Source organism: Botrytis fragariae, assembly GCF_013461495.1.
Source record: "Botrytis fragariae strain BVB16 chromosome Unknown tig00000061, whole genome shotgun sequence".
Lineage (NCBI taxonomy): Eukaryota > Fungi > Ascomycota > Leotiomycetes > Helotiales > Sclerotiniaceae > Botrytis > Botrytis fragariae.
In genome coordinates this window covers 1,308,645-1,330,223 of record NW_023500994.1, presented here as the reverse complement: position 1 = coordinate 1,330,223, position 21,579 = coordinate 1,308,645, and the positions used below count along the sequence as shown (strand labels likewise).

Genomic DNA, 21,579 nt, shown 5'->3' with positions numbered 1-21,579 from the left:
TATCACAAATACACATATGAATATCAATACAAATCTGGATAAAACACCTTGTTCAATTCATCTGTTAGCTTACTAGTGCTGTGCTGTGATGTGATGTCGCCCCTACTATACATATACATACATACATACATTAATATACCTATACCTATAACTATAACTATACATACACCTACAACTATACACACACATACAGATAAACATACCACCTTAGAATAGACACTATGGATATAGAAATATAACAGAAGTAGTTTCGTCTTGCCTCTCCTCTCCTCTTCCCTCCTCCTCCCTCCCCCATCTATAAATCCCATCATCTATCTATCTATCTATCTATCTATCTATCTATCCATCCAAGCAACCCAACAAACACAAACAAACCACATCCCCCTCTTCCCCTCCCTCCTCTCTTCCTGAAATAGTAAATCTCCCACTCCCACCCCCAACCCCCATCTACAATTGCAATTGCAAAATAGTATATAGTACACAGTATAGAGTATATTTACCTATTCACATATACCTACCTATTGATATCTATACCTAGCCATATATATATCATATTGCCATCGTCTCATCACATTAGCATCAGATAGATCTCCTGGCAGATATCTGCAACTACAACTACAACTGCAAGCCCAAGACCAAGGCCAAAGAGGCGACATCAAGGTCCCACAAAAGCAAGAGGCAAAATATATCTATCAGCTATGCACAGGAAAATGCAGTACTACCAAATTCAACAGAAGCGAGTTCACCTCATTCATTCATTCAATACTTAATATTCTTTCATTCCAAGTAAGAAATCCTTCTTTCGTGATACTCAGGAAAATCACGGCGCACTTTGAAGAAACTTCTGAACAGACCGATTATTTCATTTAGTTCTCGTCCTCCCCAAATGATTTTACTGTACAAGAGAGAGCTGCTACAACGACCTGACCTCGAGCTAGAAATTTGCCTGATTACCTGCATCCACTTCCCACGAACCATCCTTTTGATATCATCCCATCATGAATGAACTATGTTATCTTTCAATGCATCATCCACCATCACCATCACCACCAAACGTTCAGACGAGAGAAACAGAAAAAAAAGAGGAGGAATTCGCAGAACCAAACATTGGCCGCCCACCTTGCCTGCCAAAGCCCCCGCACCAACCAACCGCCTTGCACGCCCCCTTCCCTTTCACCATATTCAGAATTCCAAATGGTGGCAAGGTTTATTAATCTCATTATCGCAAATTGTGTCTGTTTTGGTGATGTGGAAAATACGTCTGTGCAGACAAACGAAAGAGAACCCCCATATAATAGAAGAAAAAATGACACCTTAACACCTTCGGAAACAACATTAGAGAATCGAACCCCGCAAGACACGATTGGTGCAGAACACTCTTGCATTATGTGCCGGGTATCAAAGTTTCAAAGACTTATTTGACCCGTTTCGTGTACTGGGACTTCGCGATTGTATTATGATTGATGTGTTTGCGGTTGTGGCATACCAGCTTGTGGAGGCATATAACCTCCTCGTTGTTGATGAGCCATATAATTTTGATAAGCAATAGCTTGTTGCTGTTCCTGCGATAGCCCTTGTACACCAACGCCATAACCTTGATGCATTTGTGGTGCCTGTTGAGGCATTCCAGGACGACCTTGTTGTTGTGGAGGTAAATGTTGTGGAGTTGGCTCCTCGGGTGATTCGACAGTGTTTCCATCATCAACTCCGTTCTCACCATTTCCAGAAGGTTCGGGTGCATTCAAGCAAGCCTAATAAATGTATGTTAGCATCGTGTCCTTATTGAGCCGAGTGAGGCTGAATTATTTGCATACCTGAATCAGATTCTTTCCCTCCGCCTTTGTGACCAAAGGTTGTAACTTTGGTGTTGTGAAAGTGTATACAAGACCAGTCTCGGACACGACCAAGAGCAAAACTTGAGTCCCAGTTAAGACTGACAATTCGTATGCCTAAAAAGCAATCATATACAATCAGCTATCATTTCGCACACGATAGGCGCGTCGCATTGCGTGAACGCGTATCATTATTGACATAAATAACGAGTGAAAACTAACCTTCTTCATGATACCGGCCTTTCTTTTCGAGAATGTGATGTGGCGACGCGATTTATCTGTAATGAATTTGATCTCGATTTTTCTTCTTTCGCGACCGGGTTTATCATCATCGTCATCGTCGTCATCTGCGGTGGCAGGTCTTGCGCGTTTAATACCACGAGCATCGGATCCAGCAATTGGGTTTCCATTGCCGACAGCATGTTCATCGAGAGCTGTTGGAGAATTTTGGTCGTGTTGATCTGTGATATCGGCCATTTTGATAAGATTTATAAAATAACTTAATTGAGGTAAGGTATGACGAGAGTGACTGTTTTGAGGTGGTTGCCGACGACCTTACTGCTTATGGGGAAGTGGTGGAGAGGCTGTTGTCCTGCTTTGTCGCAGAAACCTGGTTAACGAAGACTTGATTAAGAATGGTGGGAATTTTTGGGTTGAGCCGAGTTTATTATCTCAGCCTACGAAAGAAAAAAAAAGATGGGCTGAAATTTAACTGGAAGAGCAAAGGCCTCCGCGCGCCTTAATTTTTCTTGGTTGCCGAGCACCGAGAAAAGCGGTAAAGAGGGATAGAGAATGAATGAATGGATTGGATGAGATAGATAGATCGAATGAATCGAGGAATGAATTTACCTGATGCGGGTGATTGTAATTGTATGTAATATAATTGCAAATGGAAGTGGTAATGTAATTGATCGAGGTGTACTCCTTAAAGGCAATTGTTGTGGATGATGTAAGCGTGTATTGTATTGGTTGTGAATGGGCAGTGGTAATTGAATAGTAGTTGTAACTGATAAAAAGAAGGATAAGAATTAGTACCGGACATGGAAAAATTATTTACTCGATTCGATCAATTTCCAAAGAATCGTTGAATTTGATTCGATCAAAACTGTACTGAAAGGGGGGAGTTTGGGGAGAATGTTCCAGGTTGAGAGATGGTATGGTGGTATGGTGGTATGGTGGTATGGTACGGTACGGTACGGTTATGATACAGTACGCGGTACATATGGGTTGACGGTTGCGGAAGATGGGGGTGGTGCTTGGATGCGGAATTTGAAGTGGTGCCTGGTTGCTTTTTCTTTTGGGTACGTACCTGTGTTTCTTGAAGGGGGGCTCTTGCGGGTTCAATGTTTCGTTCCGTAATAGTGGTAATAATAAAGTCGTAGTGGTGATGGTCGTTGTGGTCGTGGTCGAGGTGGTGGTGGTAGTCGTGGTCGTAGTAATAGTAATGGCAATGGTAATAGTTGGACCGTCGGGACTCTAGAACTATTTCTTGTGGTTCGTTCCTGAGAAGGAGACTTTTTGCAAACGTAACTGTAAAAAGAAGACGGGGGAATTAATAGATTGATCAGGCAAAATCGCTGCAGTGTGAATGCAGGCAGTGGGAATGCGGGATGAATGAAAAGAGAATAGATTGATTCAAGAAAGCACAGGCGAATTAAACAATTAAACAATTTGTTCGGTAGGGTACTGTGCTGATACTGGTACTGGCACTGGTAGTCTGGTCTGGTACTGAACTTTGATGTACGATTCGATGTATCTGTATGTAAACTTCTTTGGGTAAGGAGGAGATACACACTTACACACAGATACTTCCGTATACACAACCGACAAGTTAGAAAGTAGAAAAAAAGATGGGACACTGGGGGAGGCTGGGGTTGTGGTTGTATGAAGTGAAGTCAAGACTGATGGATTGAGTAAAGTCAGAAAAATGTGCTCGGTCGGGAAAGTGTGCAGTGCAGCCAGTAGTTCCGTTATAACCAAAGTGGTTGGTCGAATGGTCCCTTAGTTGAAGAAAGGTGGGTCACAATGTCTTGTACTGCAAACTATTGTATGCGGGAAGGAACGGTGGGGGGGGGATTTGTGAACTTTGTGTAAGACTGCAATAAGTGGGAGAGTGGAGAGTGGAGAGTGGCTAATCTGTGGTGTGATTGACATAGGAATTGTTGTATAGATGAGCCAATCAAATGCTGGCGTGGTTGGAAGTGGAATGGGTTCATAAATGAAATTATCTGTGCATGTCGATTCGATTCAATCGCATGCTAGCATATAACTGGTTAAGATGAGTTAGTTGAGTTCCATAAATTCCTGAATTAAACCTTTTCCCAAAATTGCACAGACGATGAGATTAAAAAAATGGTTCTAAAGAAATCCACGCCGATGTCGAATTCGATAGTATGCTATCATCCAATTAAATGAAATGATAGAAATTGAGATAATATCGAAAACTCAAAATTATTTATGGGTAATGGTCATCAACCACTTTGGTGAGTAGGGACAATCTCAAGGGACAACCTTCAGAAGTTCACTCTTTCATTAACTCAGTCCCCAATCTTTTACTCGGCTCTAGGTAAGCTTTTAGTGATGGGATCTATTGAAAAGCACTTGCAAGCATCGTGAAGCATCAGCCATTCATAATCCCTACGTTACTCGAAGGAAACGAGATGGGCAAGGGACCTTTCAGTGAGGAAAATAGCGTGCACCGGTATCAAACCCGGAAGCTTCTGCATCCCTGAAATTCAAATTTGAAGGTGGTGGTGGTGGGTGTGGGTGTGCTGTACGTGCTCGAATGAAGTGGATGATAGATGATGGATGGGTACGTAGTGGATTGATGGGGAGTGATTGAGTGAGTGACAGTCAGGGACTCGACTCATTCGAGTCCCTCGAGGGAGTACCTAGGTAGTGAAGGAAATAATTCTGGTCTCCTCTCCAATTCCCATTCGTACCATGTGAGATAACGATCGTAATCTTAATTTTGTACTTTGAAGCAACTTTGCTTCCAAGTATCCGTAACGATGAAATTTTGCATATGTGGCTCATGACCATTTCTCTCAATCGATCAAATTTCCATTCTGTACACAGCACACTCGAGTTCAAGTTTCAATCGTCACCCCCAAGTAGTTTGACTCGAGAAGGATTGGAAATATCTTGGCAAATGGGGTAAGTCTGCGACAAGCATGAATCCTGCCCTTGTCTAGAATGGTTTGAGATAAGGTAATTCGGCCTATTGGCTAAATTTCTCCCTGGTCGTTCCATCATTGACTCAACAATAAAATGTATGGGAGATGGCCATGGAAATGTCTTGTCTTGTGTGCTCTCTCCTGAACAAATGCAGAAATCTTTGCAGTAGTGTGGGAAACAGATAAATTGTGACCCGTAATCATTTCCCGAGCTGTTGGTAGTGTGCACTGTGCAGTGTGCAGTTGTATAAGAAAACATGGTAGTGTGGGGAGGAGGGTTGAAGATCAGTGCGACAGTGTGTTGAAAGTTGGCAATTGGTAAAGTGAGGAACTTTGAAACTTTGACGATAGAGATGAGGAGGAGGAATGAGATTGTGGATATGGAAGGATGAGGAGTAGGAGAGAGTGGAAAACGTGAAGCAAAGGAAGTGGGAGAGAGAGTGTGTGAGTGAGTGAGTGTGTGAGTGAGTGTGTGAGTGTAGTGGTGGATAGATAACAATATGGCCAAATAAGAACAAGAACAAGAACAAGAACAATTTCGTCTGAAGTTGATAAAATTCATATTTCAACATACCTTACCGAAAGAGTCTCTTTTGACACCTTTTCTGGGTAGCTACCGCGAAAATAAGAGGTAAAGAGGTTACTGTCGATGTTTGGGGTGCTGCGACTTGTGTACTTTGGGATCATGCAGGGATTTGAGGACTTGGTGAAGAAATGCGTCTCTTGGGGGGAGACAATTGAATAATGAATACTAAGTAGAATAAAAACCTTTTGAGGTCAAGCGTTGATGAACAATTCTGAAAAGGGGAAGGGAAGTGCGACCCTTTTTAAAGCTATTCATCTCTGGTATCAGTAGTATGTATTTGTGTGTGTGTGTGTATATGTGGTGTGTGTCACAGATGAGTAAGCTATCTTTGAATTGAGGAGAAAAGGAGGGGGAATATCATTTTCATTGGATTGATGAATCTACCTACCTATACCTAGGTGACTGGACTATCTGGAATTGTTCACTCGATTGATACCTCGAGTACACTACCGGTGTGTAGATTCGACAGATGTAACTACCGGTATCAGACATGTATCTAGGCAACTCTGAAGATCCTTTCAATAAGGAACAAAGCTCTTGTTGAATCGAGTCGATATTGAAAAATGGTTCAAAACAGAACCAGAATGCATCACCTACGATCACCTACGATCACCTACGTATCCATCACACAATTCTAGAAGTACTGGAGGTGTGAGTATACAAGATGGATATGGAAATGAACAGAAATGAAAGGAGAACTCAATTCTATTCCCATCAACTAACCAACTGACCTTGTCAAATATGGGGATGAGTGACCTCTCGGCACTTACTTACACTTCTTGCCTGTGAGAGTTCCAAATGTTTGTGTCTCCCATGTGTGACCTAACTTGCCCAAGACCGACTGTGGAGTCTGGGCCTACCTAACAGCAGCCAGCCTATGTACTACATTTACAGTAATACAAGTGCCGGTGATAACTACCAACCAGTTCCGTTGACATTTACCCAGAACAACGGCCATCTCAAGATCTTAGATGTCTGCACATACCCGTGCATTGGATCTACCTGTATGATCTATGATCTATGATCTACCCGCATGTATAACCATCTTTTGTCACATGACAAACTTGCAGTTCAAAAGTAGTTCAAAGTCTATCTTGATTATCGATCGCTTCAATCGAGCGCAGCGAGGAAAGGGGGTTTGGGGGCTGGCCCCCTTAGATATATACTTTCGTACCAAGAAAAAAGGGTCAATATGAAGTCCTTCACATTTGACCTTAAAACAATCAAGCTTTTTGCACTTTTCTGTAGTTGGACCGACTGTCAGTTCGTTTGTGAATAGATGGGGCATTTTCAAGCCTCACCCGTTATCAATAAATACCCTTTCAGTTACGGGTATTACAATCGGACTTACACTCATCCTGGACCTGTTGAACCAAACTTGAAGCGGATGATACTCCGTTGGACGAGCTCTCAAGCTTTCCTGTTCCTGCCTTAAGTTTCCTGAGTATATTTTTAAACTCCGAACCCTTGGAGAAGATCATGAATAACTTACAAGCAAGCACAAGCACAAGCACAAGCCTCCAACCGCTTTCTCTTTCTCTTTCTCGTGCTCGTGCTCGTGCTCGTGCTCGTGAGTCGTCAACTGCATCTATCATATATCCATGCATGACATAATCAATGCCATTGCGATACCGACAAACACATACATTACATTGCGTTGAATGACCCCAGGACATCATTGATCGATTTCAAATGCCCTCAAAGTATCAAATTTTTATTCAACCAACAGATTATCATCAAATACCTAGGTAGTTACAAAATTCGCAATTCTCTATCGTCATTGGTTCGATATGGAATTTGTTACTTCGAATCCCATCATGAGGCAAAATTCGAAACGCCAATTGTAGAGAAGAGAAACCAAAAAATCCTTGAACCCCTCGTTTTCAAGCACCGCCATTACAACAACACTCATGATTTTACTACGCCATCCTTTTACCGCAGTCACACAGTCACAATGTTGTTACAATCTTCTAGAATCATACGAATTACACCGATTGCACGGCCCATTTCACGAAGCATGAAGCAATGTGTGCAAACTCCTCACGATATGAATGGGTATTGCTGGTAAGGGAAGTGTTTCTGTTTCTGTTCTATACTAGGACTGTAAGATCATACCACCATTGAGGCAAAACCTACGATTCCATTCCGTTTTACCTCTTACCGTTGTGGTTTTCTGTGGTAGGTCGGTCTTCATTTCTTTCCTGTCGCAAGAAAGGTCCTCAAATCTCAAACTTTGGTGGCTTATTCTCTTTCCATTTGGTTGTCTGTCTTTTTCTTCATTTCATCTCTATCTTTTTCAACGTCTGCCAAGCAAAACTCGGTGCATTGATTGCTTGATTTCTCTTCATTCTTCGATTTGTTCATTCGTTGCAATTACGAATATAGTCCAATCAGTGGTCTATCTACACAGATTTAGACGCCGGCCGTCCTTTTACTAAGACAACCTTCTCTTCTTCCTTTCATCTATACTTCTTTAATATCGAATTTTAACATCGGGTCGAGTATAGCTGGCACTATTCAACAGGACAAGATGGCGGATAAAATTCTTTTGACATATGTTATTCTGGACATACTCTTTGTAGGTTCAGGTGCATTATTGCTTGGGTTTGCCTTGACGACGAAGTCTGGTACTTCGCAGGCTCCTACCATTGCTAGTGTAGCTACAGATTTGTTGTTGATGGGTACACCTTTGAATGGTTAGTGCTCCCATATATTTATTATACTGTTCATCTGGGAAAGAAGTATAGCAATGAGCTAACATCACTCGCACCCTATAGCCGCCATTGGAAATGCGATCTTAATCTTCTTCTCCTTCCTCCTCTCCATTCCTGCCATGCTTCTCAGCACCACTCGCGGATGGCTCAAAGTTCATGGCTTCATGGTCGTTGTCTGTGGTCTCTTCACTCTCATCATCGGTCTCGATATTTGGTTCGGCACACTAGAATCGAAAGAATCCCTTCTCGATACATGGAAAGCCCAATCTACGACGACGCAAAGTTTGTTGCAGGAACAATTGAGCTGTTGTGGATATTTCAATAGTACGAGTGCGCCACCTTTCGTGATCGATAGCACATGTCCTAATGCTATTATTGCGGCCACAATGCCGGGATGCTCAGCGGCATTTGTTAAGTTGGATGGATTATTCTTGGATGTTATCTTTACCGCGGCTTTTGGAATCGTGGGCTTGGATGTTGCGCTTATTTTCGGTATTGCAATGCTTAACAAGGATCGTAAGGAGAGGGAAAGATATAGATTTATTGATGAGAAGAATGGGACGGGGTCTTTCTAAGTCATAAGCGAGGGGGGGTGATTGGAAATGGGTGACTAGATGGGTGTATGGTTTTTGGTTCACGGGACGCCGACGTTTTGAGGTTCGGGACACTAGGGGGTTATGGTGAGTATTTGGGAAATGGGGAGGTTATATTGTGTTGTCGGGGAGTGTAGTTAAGAGGATGGGAATCCAGGAGATTGTTGATGGGATAATGGGGAAAAGGGGGTGGTTCTGAAGAAATGGCAAATAGGTTGCCATAGAGGGATGATACGATTCTATGAAAACGAGAAGGAGCCGGAGCAAGAGCAGCATAAAACAAGTGAAGCTGAATGGAACCGCGAAATGCAATTACTCGTTTGGGGAAATTGCACCATCTCACCATGAACAATCCAATGTAATCACAACGCTTCATTTTATATTTTGATGTCCATTTTTTTTGTTTATTCCTTTCTTTTGATTCTCTTTGTGGGTTATGTTTTATGTGTTTAATGTTGTTAGATTGTTTGGGTAGATGGGTTTTGGAGTTTGTTTTGATTTGATTTGGTTTTGTTGTGTTTTTAGGGAGAGGGGGGATAGATTAGGGGTAAGTGAGTGGGTGGGTTGATGGTTATATTTTCTTGTGTTGTGTGGTAGGATAGTATAGATAGTTGCTGGGTTTAATGAAATTTGTTTAAGTGAGATGTGTTTTATGGAAATGAACTTTTTGGATGTGAATGCTTGGGGTTCGAAGGATAGTATTTGGTCATGGTGTGGTGTGGTGTGTGATGATGTGGTGTAGTATGGTGTGGTATGGTGTAGTATGGTGTAGTATGGTGTAGTATGGTGTAGTATGGTGTAGTATGGTGTAGTATGGTGTAGTATGGTGTAGTATGGTGTGGTGTAATGAGGAAAAGGGAGATGGGAAATGAAAGATAGGAGATGGGAGATGGGAGATGGGAGATGAATTTAATAGATATCTATATACAATGTGTATGTTTATATGGAAATAGAGGGGTTATGTAGGGTGAAGAGATAGGGTGAAGAGATAGGGTGAAGAGATAGAGTAGAAAGTGAATGTGGAGAGTGAATGTGAAACAAAGAGATGGGATATATAAGAGGAAACAAAGTAATATAAATAGAAATTAGAGGGGAGAAGATAGATGAGAAGAGAGGATGAGAAGAGAGGATGAGAAGCTATAGAGGAGAAGGGAAGAGAGAGAATAGGTTGATACAGGAATAGAGAAGAATGAGGTAGGATGAGCTGGAGAATTATGGGACAGAGAAGAGCACGGTGAGATGAGTTGAGATGAGATGAGATACTCGAAAGGACTGTGGATATAGAGGGTTGGTGGGAGGAGAAGTGTATCTTTGTGAGTAGAGGTGTTTCGAGGTTGGGGGTTAGGGGCTGTAAGTGTGGTGGAGTAGGATGGGGATGGAGATGGGGATCGGATGAGAATAGAATAGAAATGTAATGTGATATTTGGGAGATTGGGGGATAGAGGAATAAGATGATGGGCTGAGGATTCAGAGGGTAGAAGGGGGAGAGGTGCTTATGGAAATTGTTATATTCGGAAAGATTTAAATGGTGAGTGTTAAGTATTAAGTATTAAGTGTTAAGTGTTAAGTGTTAAGTGTTAAGTGTTAAGTGTTAAGTGTTAAGTGAGTAATAAATATGTAGTAAGTAGGTGGATAGCGATAGGATAGAATAGAATAAGAGGGTGAGAAAGAGGGGTTTGGAAGAGGACGGATGGATGGATTGGAGAAACAGGAAGAAGAAAAGAGATCCAAAGTTAAGAGCAAGGAGACTGTAGATTGAAATACTTTGAGAGATCCCAAAGATGTAGAGTGTGTGTTTCTAAAGGTATGTTTGGAAACTCCTCTTGTGATTATGACTTGTGGATTGGAATTTGGAAGTGAGGGGAGAGGGCAGGTGGGCTGGGAAAATGTTGGAGGTTTGTATTTATATATTTACATATTCATATATCTATATATGCGTGCACAATAAAGTAGGCCTCTTCATTTCATCTGATTTGCTATCAGATCTCAGGACTTTACTGGTTTATTTTTGTGGTATGTATGTCCCTATGCCTAGCTAGCCCTATCCATATCCCTAGCCCATTAGCATTCCCATTCTTATTCTTGTTACCACCTCTCATTCCTCACCCCTTGTCGTCTGCCAGAATCAAAAATCTCATTCCAGGAATCTCATCTCTTCTCATCCCATCCACCCCATCCATTCTATTCATCTTATTCATCCATCCATTCTTTCCATCCTATCCATCCCATCACAATACCTCTACCTACCCACCCATTCCATCCCCCCTTTTCATATCAAGATCTCTCTCCCTCTCCCTCTCCCTCCACCCTATCTTCTAATTCCCCAAGTCCCCCTCTCACAACAAGAAGAAAATACATCACCCACCACCCACCACCCACCCACTATATCCCCTAAACAGAATATATGCTCAAAGAAAACATACATACACTAATACCGAATACGATCTAACAACCACCACTATAACCATCGACAACCCAGCACACCACCATCCAGTATGTTGATATTCAAGTCCTAAGCTGCAGTATATTCAGACAAAACTCTACCTTTATAGTCACCATATTCATATTCATATCCATACCATTTTCAATACAAGTACCTATATTAGTCAACACACTTCACACCACATTCAAATTCACATCGATGTCCCAATCTAACAAACACACAACACCATTGAATCAAGCAAATATCAGCTCTATTAATCTATTAAAGTTCCTTTCATCCATCCTGGATTCAACTACATTTCATGAGTCATAACTCATATGATCATCATCAAACCATTCAGTAAACGAAGGAAAAGAAAGGCAAGGTAAAAATCCTATGCCAGGTTGAAAAGAAAGAGGAGAAACGTGCAAGTTCAAGAATGTGCAATCTCACTTTTATTTCCATCCATTCATCAAATCAGTAATCCCATCCCTCCTAAATACAAGTTACACATGAGTAACTTTATTTTTTCGCATAAGAAAATAAAATCTTCTTGGGTATATGAAAACCATCCATCAACTAGAAAACCATCCGCCGATATAAGAAACCAACCAACGTCCACCAGAGGAAATGTTCAACAAATCCAGAAGATCAAGTTAAGCCCATTTACCAAGAAGAGCCATGATAAATGTTCCGAGTAAAACGCAACAGATCATGAATGTAAGTCTCTTCTTATCGTGAGTCAAGTCTGAGTTGAACAAGAAATCACGAGCCAGTAACTCAACTAAACCAGTGTAGATGAGGATACCAGCAGAGATGGAATCGAGAACACCAGATACAACATTGGCGGTGAATGAACCAGAGTTGTAAGTTGTGCGAAGACCAAGACCGATGGCGATCGCGATGGGTGTGGTGAGACCATAACCTGCGCAAAGAACCCATGGGAGCCAAGAGAAACGCTTGGGGAAAGGAATGGCAGACATACGAGCGCCGATACCAAGACCCTCAAAGGATTGATGGAAGACCAAGACAGGGTAGAGAGTTGCAAACTCATCACCAGCAGTACCAAGGTTAAGACCGATGATGACAGAGTGAAAGATGACACCAAACTCGAGAATCAAGAAAGCACAGATTTGTTGACGGAAAGAACGTTCTTCTGCCATCTCAGAGGAAATCGTAATCTTCTCAACATCCTTTTCGTGGGAGAAAGAGTTGGATGCAGGGCTGTGATCTTTCAATTCTTGAGCTTGTGCGATATTGTCGAAGAAGTTTGGATCCTGATCACCAGAATGAAGTTGATTGTGTGTAAGGGTTGCGCGACGAGTGGTGTTATTGTCAGGTTGATTGGTGACAACATCTTCGATCGATGGACCGTGTGCGAAGCCATACTTGCGATCAACGTATTGTTCAGCAGCAAAATCCATCATGAAGATGGACAAGACTGAAAGTAAAACAATAGCAGGGACCCAAGAATAATCGGCCCAGCCACCAGTCATTCCCACACAAGTGTCGGAACCAATTTCTCCATAGGCGGGATCAAGTAAACTGAGAAAGATGTTAGATTTCACTTGTTCAAGAGAAGACTTGTTGAGAAGAATAAAAAGAACTTACTGGATGAAAGCAGTTGCGATGATAACACCAGCACCAAAGTAACGAGCGAAGAGGTAGACATAGATATTGATCTTCACCCAGCTGACTCTTGCAGCGATAACGGGGAAGAATGTAGCAGCAGAGGAGACGATCAAGATAACGAAGAGAGCAGAGACACGACTATGGTGATTGGTGAGTAGTTGATTTTAAGAAGGATAGAAGGTGAAGGATGAGGGATGATACGAAGGAAGGAAAGAAGAAACAAGAAATGACAGAAAGCAAAGAAAGAACTTACGCTCCCAATTTTCCATTGTACTCATTCTCACCAAGTCCGAGATAACAGATAATATCTTTAGGATCGGCTGTGTCTAGATCGACCATGTTGGGGTTGAAGTCAGTCATCTTGAAGACTTGAGTGTGATGATTTGGTGTGAAGATCGATGGATAGTTCGGGAGGATTGTCGTATCACAGTCTTATGGTCTTGCCAATGTAGACAATGATTGTTCGAAGAAACAAAGGTAGATGGACCGACAAACAGTTGATATGTAGTCTATCAAGTGTATGAGGTATATGAGAATGAAGATCCACGATCGACACTTCAAGAGACGAAGAAAGAGGAAGAGGCGATCCGATCTGATATGACAGAAAACGTTGTGATTGTGATTGTGTATATGTATGAATGGATTAGAAGAAAGTATGTTTTTGACAGTCTTTTTAAAGTGTCAAGTTGTGCTCGAGAGGTAGATGGAGACCCTTGAATTTTGAGAACCTTGATAGGTAGGTAGTTGACAGCCACCCTTTTTCTCTTTTCTCTTTTCTCTTTTGTCTTTTCTCTGTTGACCTTGGATTTTCACGTAAACGGGATATATTACTAGGTTGGTATTGTTTGAAAGAAATCTCTGATCTCTGATCTCTAATCTTTGACCTTGAATACGATGGGGAGAATGCGTGCGAATGAAAAGGTTCAAGATGAAATGATGGATGTGTAAATAAAAACACCTTGTTGGATACCCCCCAACTCCCACTCCCACTTCCACTTCCAAGTCAAATCCGAGTTGAGAATAATTAGTCGGTAGGTAGCCAGTGAGAACCTGGACGTCTAGTAATTGTGGGAAAAGATGTTTTTGATATTCCTTGAAAGGAAGGATTAGCATTTCTCGAATGGTGATTGGATTGAATGGAGTAATTTGAATGGTAATACCGAAGATGAGAAAAGTTAGATGTGAAAAAGTTAAATAATAAGGGAGTGAAGAGTGAAGAGTGAAGAGTGAAGAGTGAAGAGTGAAGAGTGAAGAGTGAAGAGTAAAGAGTAATGCTTGTATTGTATTGTATTATGTTGTATATGATTGACGATGGAGTTTTGTTTCTCGTATATATGATACTCAAAGTACGACTAGATAATCCTGAGAATCTATTCCGTAGTAGGTAGGTAGAAGTGATTGAGAGATGGGTGAGATCGTATATATATATACATATATGAGAATATACGTATGAGGTCGATATCAAATATACATATACCAGACACCTAGTATATATACACGTCGTACTCAATCAACACTTCCACTTCCACCTCATTAACCAACGTCCAAGTAACACCACATCACCACTCATCTGCATTACACACACACATACATACATACAACCCATGCCGTATCCCGTAAACAACAATAAGAAAGACCAAATAAACTTCCGAATTTGGTGAGAGGGTAGTAGGAGTAATCACTTGAGTACTGAGATATTGACCTACATGCTTCACTTCACTTCACTTCTCGTACGCCTTACTATCATACCTCGGATGGAATGAACACTTGCTACTTGCCTAGGTCGGAAGGATATGTAAAAGAAGTGAATCTTTACATCTTTTCGTTCTTGCTTCTCTTCACTGTCGGGGTCTCATCATTCATCATTCATCATCATCGTGATTATCTTTCATACACCAAATATCTACATAGAATTTCCATGTGCAAGATTACTTAGTATGTACCTATGTATGTGGGGCTCTCAAAACTATCTCGTTCATATTTGCAAGGCCATGCCAAGAAGAAGGATCAGCGCACATATGCATACTTAGTAGGTATCCATCAACCATCAACCATCAACCATCAACCATCAACCATCAACCATCAACCATCAATCATTAATCATCAACCATCAACCATCAATCATTAATCATCAACCATCAACCATCAATCATTAATCATCAACCATCAACCATCAACCATACATCCATACATCCATACATCCATACATCACCCATCCACCCACCACCCATCCACATACTCCATCCGAGAGTAACACAAATCTGACGACATCTTTTTCTTGTCTCTGTATCGCACACTGTCTATCGCTCATATGATAAAAGCCATGTTTTTTCCATGAATGAGGCTGAAGATTACACTAGGTAATGTAATGATGTGCGAGGTAGTACGCGGCTATATTATCGAGGATTAGTTTTCGTGGAGGGCGCTAGGGTGGATGAATGGATGTTTGTATACCTACCTATGAAGAGAAATTTGAATTCGGGACTTGGGTTGGAGTTCTGATATATACTCTTCAGTATAATCACTATGGTATCTACAAATCATATCATCTCACTCACTACACAATTCTCACTGCATGCATACTTCAATCCTCACCCTCATCTTCGCCCCGCCCCTCTGTCCCACACAACCATCCTCATACACATATATCCAAGTCTGTCCCCTCACAAACGTACTCATCACCCATTGACAAATCATTCATTCATCAAGTCATCCATCCACCATTAAATCTTTCACCACCCAATCATCACTAGCGAGGCACTGCCCTCACCAAACCCCAAGATCCTCGAACTCCAAATCGTGAAATCGTTACACAAACTCATCCTCCTTGTACTACACATGTCACACCTTCATACTCCAACCATACAATCCTTCATACCACATCCCTCGTACCACACACTACATATCCTCATACCACAAACCCATACCCATTCATATATCTCGAACCAATAATGTGATTAGATTTAAGGATACCTAAAATACAAAGATTTATATTATTACTATCTACTACTATCTACTATTATCTATTACTACCTATCACTATCTACTACTACCTACCATCATCTATTATATATTTACAACTTTTATCTATGTCATCAATAGCATCCATTGCCATAAATATTCATTATGCATTATTACAATCACCAGTACCACCATCATTACCATCACCATCACCATCATCATCATCACCATCACCATCACAATATTCATATTCATACTCCAATCTTGTAAGAAGATTCCGAGTTCTTTCATCTCTCCTATATCGTCTCTACCTCCATTTCTTCTGCCATACCTCCTACATCTCACTACTTCTTATCTTTTCATTCTCTTCTATTCCATTCCATCTTGATTTCCCTTTCCAGCCCTTCTCATTCTTATTCCCCTAGTTCACTAATTCATCAACTTATCAACTTATCAACTCATCAACTCACCAAACCACATCCCAATCCCATCCTATCCCATTCCATTCTATCCTATCCTATCCCATTCTATCCAATCCCATCCATCCTATTTATTCTATCCCATTCAATCTCAGCCAACACAATCTTCCCACCCCCTTCCCCCCTTCTCCCTCTCTCCCTCTCATTCTCCTCCAAATCCAAATCAAAATCCCAAATACTCAATCAAACTACCCCTTCAACTCCATCTTTCCAAACCACATCCCATTCCATTCTATCCTATCCCATTCTATCCCATCCCATCCATCCTATCCATCCCATCCATCCCATCCATCCTATTTATTCTACCCCATTCAATCTCATCCAACACAATCTTCACACCCCCTTCCCCCTTCTCCCTCTCTCCCTCCCATTCTCTTCCAAATCCAAATCCAAATACTCAATCAAACTACCCCTTCAACTCCATCTTTCCACACCACATCTCTCTTCTTCCTTCCCCCTCGAAATCGAAATCGAAGTACAAAATACAAAATACAAAATACAAAATAAGTATTTAAAAGAAACCTTCTGAGAAACAAGCAAAGTGTAATGAGAAGCAAAGTAAAAAATCACCCCTTTCAAAATCCATTACAGATTAATCATCGCATCACATCACATCATATCACATCCAATATCACACCATATAAAAACAATACATCAATGATAGAGAGTGAGAGAGAGAGAGAGAGAGAGAAGAAATCATACTTCAAACTTCAAACTTCATACTTCATGTTTCATTTGACAATTTACAATTTACAATTTCATTTCATGTATTATTAAATCCCTCATGAGTAAATAAGTAAACAAACACATTCCCGAGCCCCAAATCATAAAAATCCAGATATCATGATATCATACCCACTCACCCACTCACCCACAAACTGCCTACACGACTACAATTTAGAAGCTGGCGATGATTGTCCCACCGCGGTGATTTCATTATATAGAAGGCTATTGGTTATGTGTTAGTAATGAATCTTTTCCTCGAAAAGAACATCGGAGAAAAGACAGGATGGGATGGGATGGGATAGGATAGGATGAAACAGGAAAAAAACTCCAAAAAAAACTAAAAACTCACGTAGTCAAGAAATCCGCATAATCCTCTCCAGTAACCTGACTCGAGAAATATTGAGCCGCCAACTGATACTTATTACCCTTTGCCCCCTTACTCGCCAACTGATCCGCCTGTTCCTTGAGTAATCGCAGCGCATACGCCTTATCGACTTTCTTTCCCTCGGCCGTGCTCACACCGTGTTTCACCCACTGCCATAATTGCGAACGACTCACTTCGGCCGTAGCGGCATCTTCCATGAGATAATTGATCGGGACGCAGCCGACGCCCCGGAGCCAGCCCTCCATGTATCCCAATCCGATGTTGAGATTCTTGCGAATCCCCTCTTCGGTAACGGCGCCCGGGACGTTCATATTCAGGAGGTCATTTTGTCCAATCTTCACATCGGCTCGACGAACAAACATTTGGTTGGGGGTAGGCATGTGTTTGTTGAATACTTCCGACGCGATCGATGCGAGTGCCGGGTGCGCGACCCACGTGCCATCGTGTCCGGCTTTGGCCTCGCGGAGTTTGTCCGCATAGACGCCTTCCATGGCCTTGTCATTCGCGGCTTTGTCGTCCTTGATGGGGATTTGAGCGGCCATTCCTCCCATGGCGTGCACTTGTCTTCGGTGACAAGTTTGGATCAGGAGTTTCACATATGCGTCCATGAAAGGAACGGTCATGGTCACGGCCGATCGATCGGGGAGGACGAAATTGGAATTGTTGCGGAATTTCTTGATGACGCTGAAGATGTAATCCCACCTTCCACAGTTGAGACCCGAGCTGTGATCTCGGAGTTCGTAGATGATCTCGTCCATTTCGAATGCGGCAAGAATGGTCTCGATCAACACGGTTCCTCGGATGGTCCCGCGGGGAATGGCAAGGGTGTCTTGAGAGAGATTGAATACATCATTCCATAAACGAGCCTCGAGGTGAGATTCCAATTTGGGGAGATAGAAATAAGGTCCGAATCCACTGGCGATGAGTGCTTTCGCATTGTGGAAAAAGTAGAGTCCGAAATCGAAGAGACTACCAGAGATAGGCTCGCCGTCGACGGTGAAATGTTTCTCCTCGAGATGCCATCCTCTGGGTCGGACGATGAGTGTGGGGAGTGTACGATCGGTACGGAGTTTGTATTCCTTTTCGCCTATTTTGAAATCGACTTGTCTTCGGACTGCATCGTAGAGATTGACTTGTCCATTGATCATATTATCCCACGTTGGAGCACTGGAATCTATGAGGAAGTTAGTATTTGGATTTGAAGGAATATTTAATATTGGAATACATGAATCATACCTTCGAGATCGGCCATATATGTCCACACATTCGAATTCAAAGCATTAACAATCATTTTCCTATCAGTAGGACCAGTGATTTCCACTCTACGGTCAATCAATCCCGGTGCAGGTGGTGCTCCCCTCCAAGCATCGTTCTCTCTGACATGTTTTGTTTCGGGGAGGAAATCTGGAAGAGCACCTTTATCCAGTTCGGCTTGTCTGATGACTCTGCGTTGAAGTAACTCTTTCCTGGTGCCATTGAAGGATCTGTGAAGGAGAGCAAGGAATGCAACAGCATCTTTGCTGAGAATCTTTTTATTTGAATCTGTAATAGATCCGGAAATGTTCACGCCCTGTAATTGAGCTTCGACTTGAGACATCTTGGACAACTCTTTGGATGGGTATATGGATAGAAGTGAGATTTGATATTGTAGATATATGTTCGATGTGAGGATGATATCAGATAGATGTCAAGCGAGATGTCGAATGAGAAAGAATTGAGAAATGTAGAAGATATGAAAGAAACTTCAACTTAAAACTTCAAAGATGCATGAGGGGAATGAGAGGAAAGATAGCTATGACTACCTAGTATATTAGGAGCTTGGTCGCGGCAATGAGGAGCCACTCGGCATGCAAGTTCCTTAGCCCAAGAGCAGCATGCCACTCGGGTGGAGGGGAAAGATAGCTTTTGGTTAGAAGCTTTGAGAATTAAGCTTGTGAATGTGGGGAAATGCCTTTTTTCGGTTGTCGCCGCCTTACGTTTTTGTTTCTTTATGGATGGAGGATGGAGGATGGAGGATGGATGATGGATTTGCTTGTTTGTTTGTACCTACTAGGTACTACTTCATTCCTGATGACGATAAAGATTTCATTCAATCATTGGTACCCAAGTATTATCATAGATCTTTGACACAATAGATAATGTCGATATCGTCTTTCATTAGAGTTTTTAGTCAATGACATTGTTCACTATCAACTACCTAGGTAGATTCACATATATGTGTGTGTGTATATAAACAAATTGTTGGGTAACAAATATCTTCATATCTTCCTCAACAATCAAATGTTCATTTTGATATGGTGACATTCATTCATTTGACTTTTTTGCATGTGGAGAGACCTCCCAGAGAACTTTCTTCCAGATCTTCTTCTGCTTCTGATACAAATTCCAGCCCTGCACACCCTGTCAAATGCTTGCTAGGAGCTGGGTAAAAATGCAACCCTGGTTATCCTCGGGCGATAACCCGTGTAAAAGTCCGGTTATCTGTTATCGCCTAGACTTTGATAAGCCGAGGCATGTAAATGTATTGCATTACTCGATTAAGTCGAGTAACAATTGTCACTGCGTGTAGAAATTGTGTCCGGGTTTCGTTCCGCATCTGTCCGATGATCGCATTTGATTTGTAGTGCCAATAATTGGTTCTTGATGCTTCCGGGTCACAGGAAAGTTGGGACCGAGGTCGGTTTGTCGGTCTCATGGCGTATTCCGATATACGCATCGTTTCATGCTTTGGCTCCGATCACTTGGTGAGGGGAGGGAGGGGATATTAACGTGTTCGGTTGTTTGGATACCACCATAAAGGGAGTAGAAATTCATCACTACATATGAGTAGATCTCCGGCTTGGATCGACAACAGGATAGAGTTACGTCATTAAGAGGCACAAAGAGAACCTCCAAAGTCTCTTTTTACATTCAAGTGAACAACAATACAGCCATCAAGTGGAGGCAAAAGACTATTCCGTACGTGAAGAAGTATCCCGGGTCCAAGACTTCAGTAATGTTTTGGTATAGTTTCATGCAATGTTCTACACGACACCTATCAAGGATATCTTGGCTTCTCCTAGCTATCTATCATTTTTGAGAAGGAAATCTTTCATGCTCTCTTAGCAATCAGTCAGTAATGAAGACGTCTGCCAGCAAAAATATTATATTATTTTATATACAGTGTACACTAGGTTACGTATGCTATGCATGATATGATATATATCAACATCACCACAGAGAAGCAATCACAATACCAGCAGCCACCAATCCCACCGATCTATAATTTCCTCCAAATGCAGCTACCCCAGAACTAGACTCCGTCGAAGTCGACGTCGTATTCGGATTCCCTGTAACTGTCGCCGCAGTAGTCTTTACATCCGTTGCATTCGAACAACTTCCCACAGACATCGATACATTTTTCGAGAAAGTAATATCAGCACACTGTAATGGAATCTCATTAGCAACTCATTCCATCTCATCCCATTTCATCACAACCCCCACAGAAACCTGCCAAACTCACATTATACAACCCCCCACTCGTCCCCGCCTCCCCAGTCACAACCTGAATCGTAGCATTCATCCCCTCCGTCACATTCCACCCCACCCCATCCACCACCAAATCCTGCATACAAAAACTTCCCGTCCCCGTCTCGGCAAAAGTTTGTCGCAAAACCGTATTAAACGCACTTCCCACATTATTACCAAAAGCAATCAGCACCTCGATATTCGCAGATGCATCTTCCATGTCTAGAGCAATGGAACCGCCAGATAGAGGCCAGAGGGTTCGATTACTAGATACGGTATCTTGTCCTCCGCATGGAAATTGGGAAAGTGTGTCTTCGTTGAAACCGCGAGAGGCGGGGTAGGAGAGGAGGAAATGGGCGGTGCTTAGGAGCGGGAGGGAGAGGGCGACCAGCGCGGAGAGGGAGGTTGTGGTGTACATTTTTGATTTGAGATGTGAGAGGTAATTTATTATCGGATTGAGATTCAAGATATGGTTAGATGATATTAGATGATATTGCTACAAAATATAGTCGCAGCATGGCTTACTGTTATACTTATATCCTCACCACAAAAGTCCCCAATAGCAA

General features: G+C 42.0%; 5 protein-coding genes across 5 annotated transcripts; 1 reads left to right on the top strand and 4 right to left on the bottom strand.

The window, feature by feature from the left end:
• Positions 1–1,454: 1,454 nt before the first annotated feature.
• Bfra_008522 (putative mads box protein) lies at positions 1,455–2,309 on the bottom strand (the record flags this gene model as incomplete). The annotated part of the gene is made up of 3 exons (XM_037338882.1): positions 1,455–1,751; positions 1,815–1,949; positions 2,055–2,309. 3 exons carry the CDS (start codon positions 2,307–2,309, stop codon positions 1,455–1,457), a joined length of 687 nt encoding a protein of 228 aa, XP_037192188.1.
• Positions 2,310–8,124: 5,815 nt separating this feature from the next.
• Bfra_008521 (putative tetraspanin protein) lies at positions 8,125–8,883 on the top strand (the record flags this gene model as incomplete). The annotated part of the gene is made up of 2 exons (XM_037338881.1): positions 8,125–8,290; positions 8,372–8,883. 2 exons carry the CDS (start codon positions 8,125–8,127, stop codon positions 8,881–8,883), a joined length of 678 nt encoding a protein of 225 aa, XP_037192187.1.
• Positions 8,884–11,979: 3,096 nt separating this feature from the next.
• Positions 11,980–13,517, bottom strand: Bfra_008520 (putative zinc-regulated transporter 1 protein; the record flags this gene model as incomplete). The annotated part of the gene is made up of 3 exons (XM_037338880.1): positions 13,209–13,517; positions 12,935–13,093; positions 11,980–12,868 (listed from the first exon to the last, which is right to left on the bottom strand). The coding sequence occupies exons 1-3, from the start codon at positions 13,313–13,315 to the stop codon at positions 11,980–11,982; spliced, it is 1,155 nt and encodes a 384-aa protein (XP_037192186.1). The 5' UTR covers positions 13,316–13,517.
• A 3,768-nt stretch (positions 13,518–17,285) lies between these two features.
• On the bottom strand, positions 17,286–19,103 carry Bfra_008519 (putative malate synthase protein; the record flags this gene model as incomplete). The annotated part of the gene is made up of 3 exons (XM_037338879.1): positions 17,286–17,343; positions 17,471–18,680; positions 18,743–19,103. 3 exons carry the CDS (start codon positions 19,101–19,103, stop codon positions 17,286–17,288), a joined length of 1,629 nt encoding a protein of 542 aa, XP_037192185.1.
• A 1,613-nt stretch (positions 19,104–20,716) lies between these two features.
• On the bottom strand, positions 20,717–21,431 carry Bfra_008518 (putative gpi anchored protein; the record flags this gene model as incomplete). The annotated part of the gene is made up of 2 exons (XM_037338878.1): positions 20,717–20,929; positions 21,009–21,431. The coding sequence occupies 2 exons, from the start codon at positions 21,429–21,431 to the stop codon at positions 20,717–20,719; spliced, it is 636 nt and encodes a 211-aa protein (XP_037192184.1).
• Between the last annotated feature and the right edge of the window lie 148 nt (positions 21,432–21,579).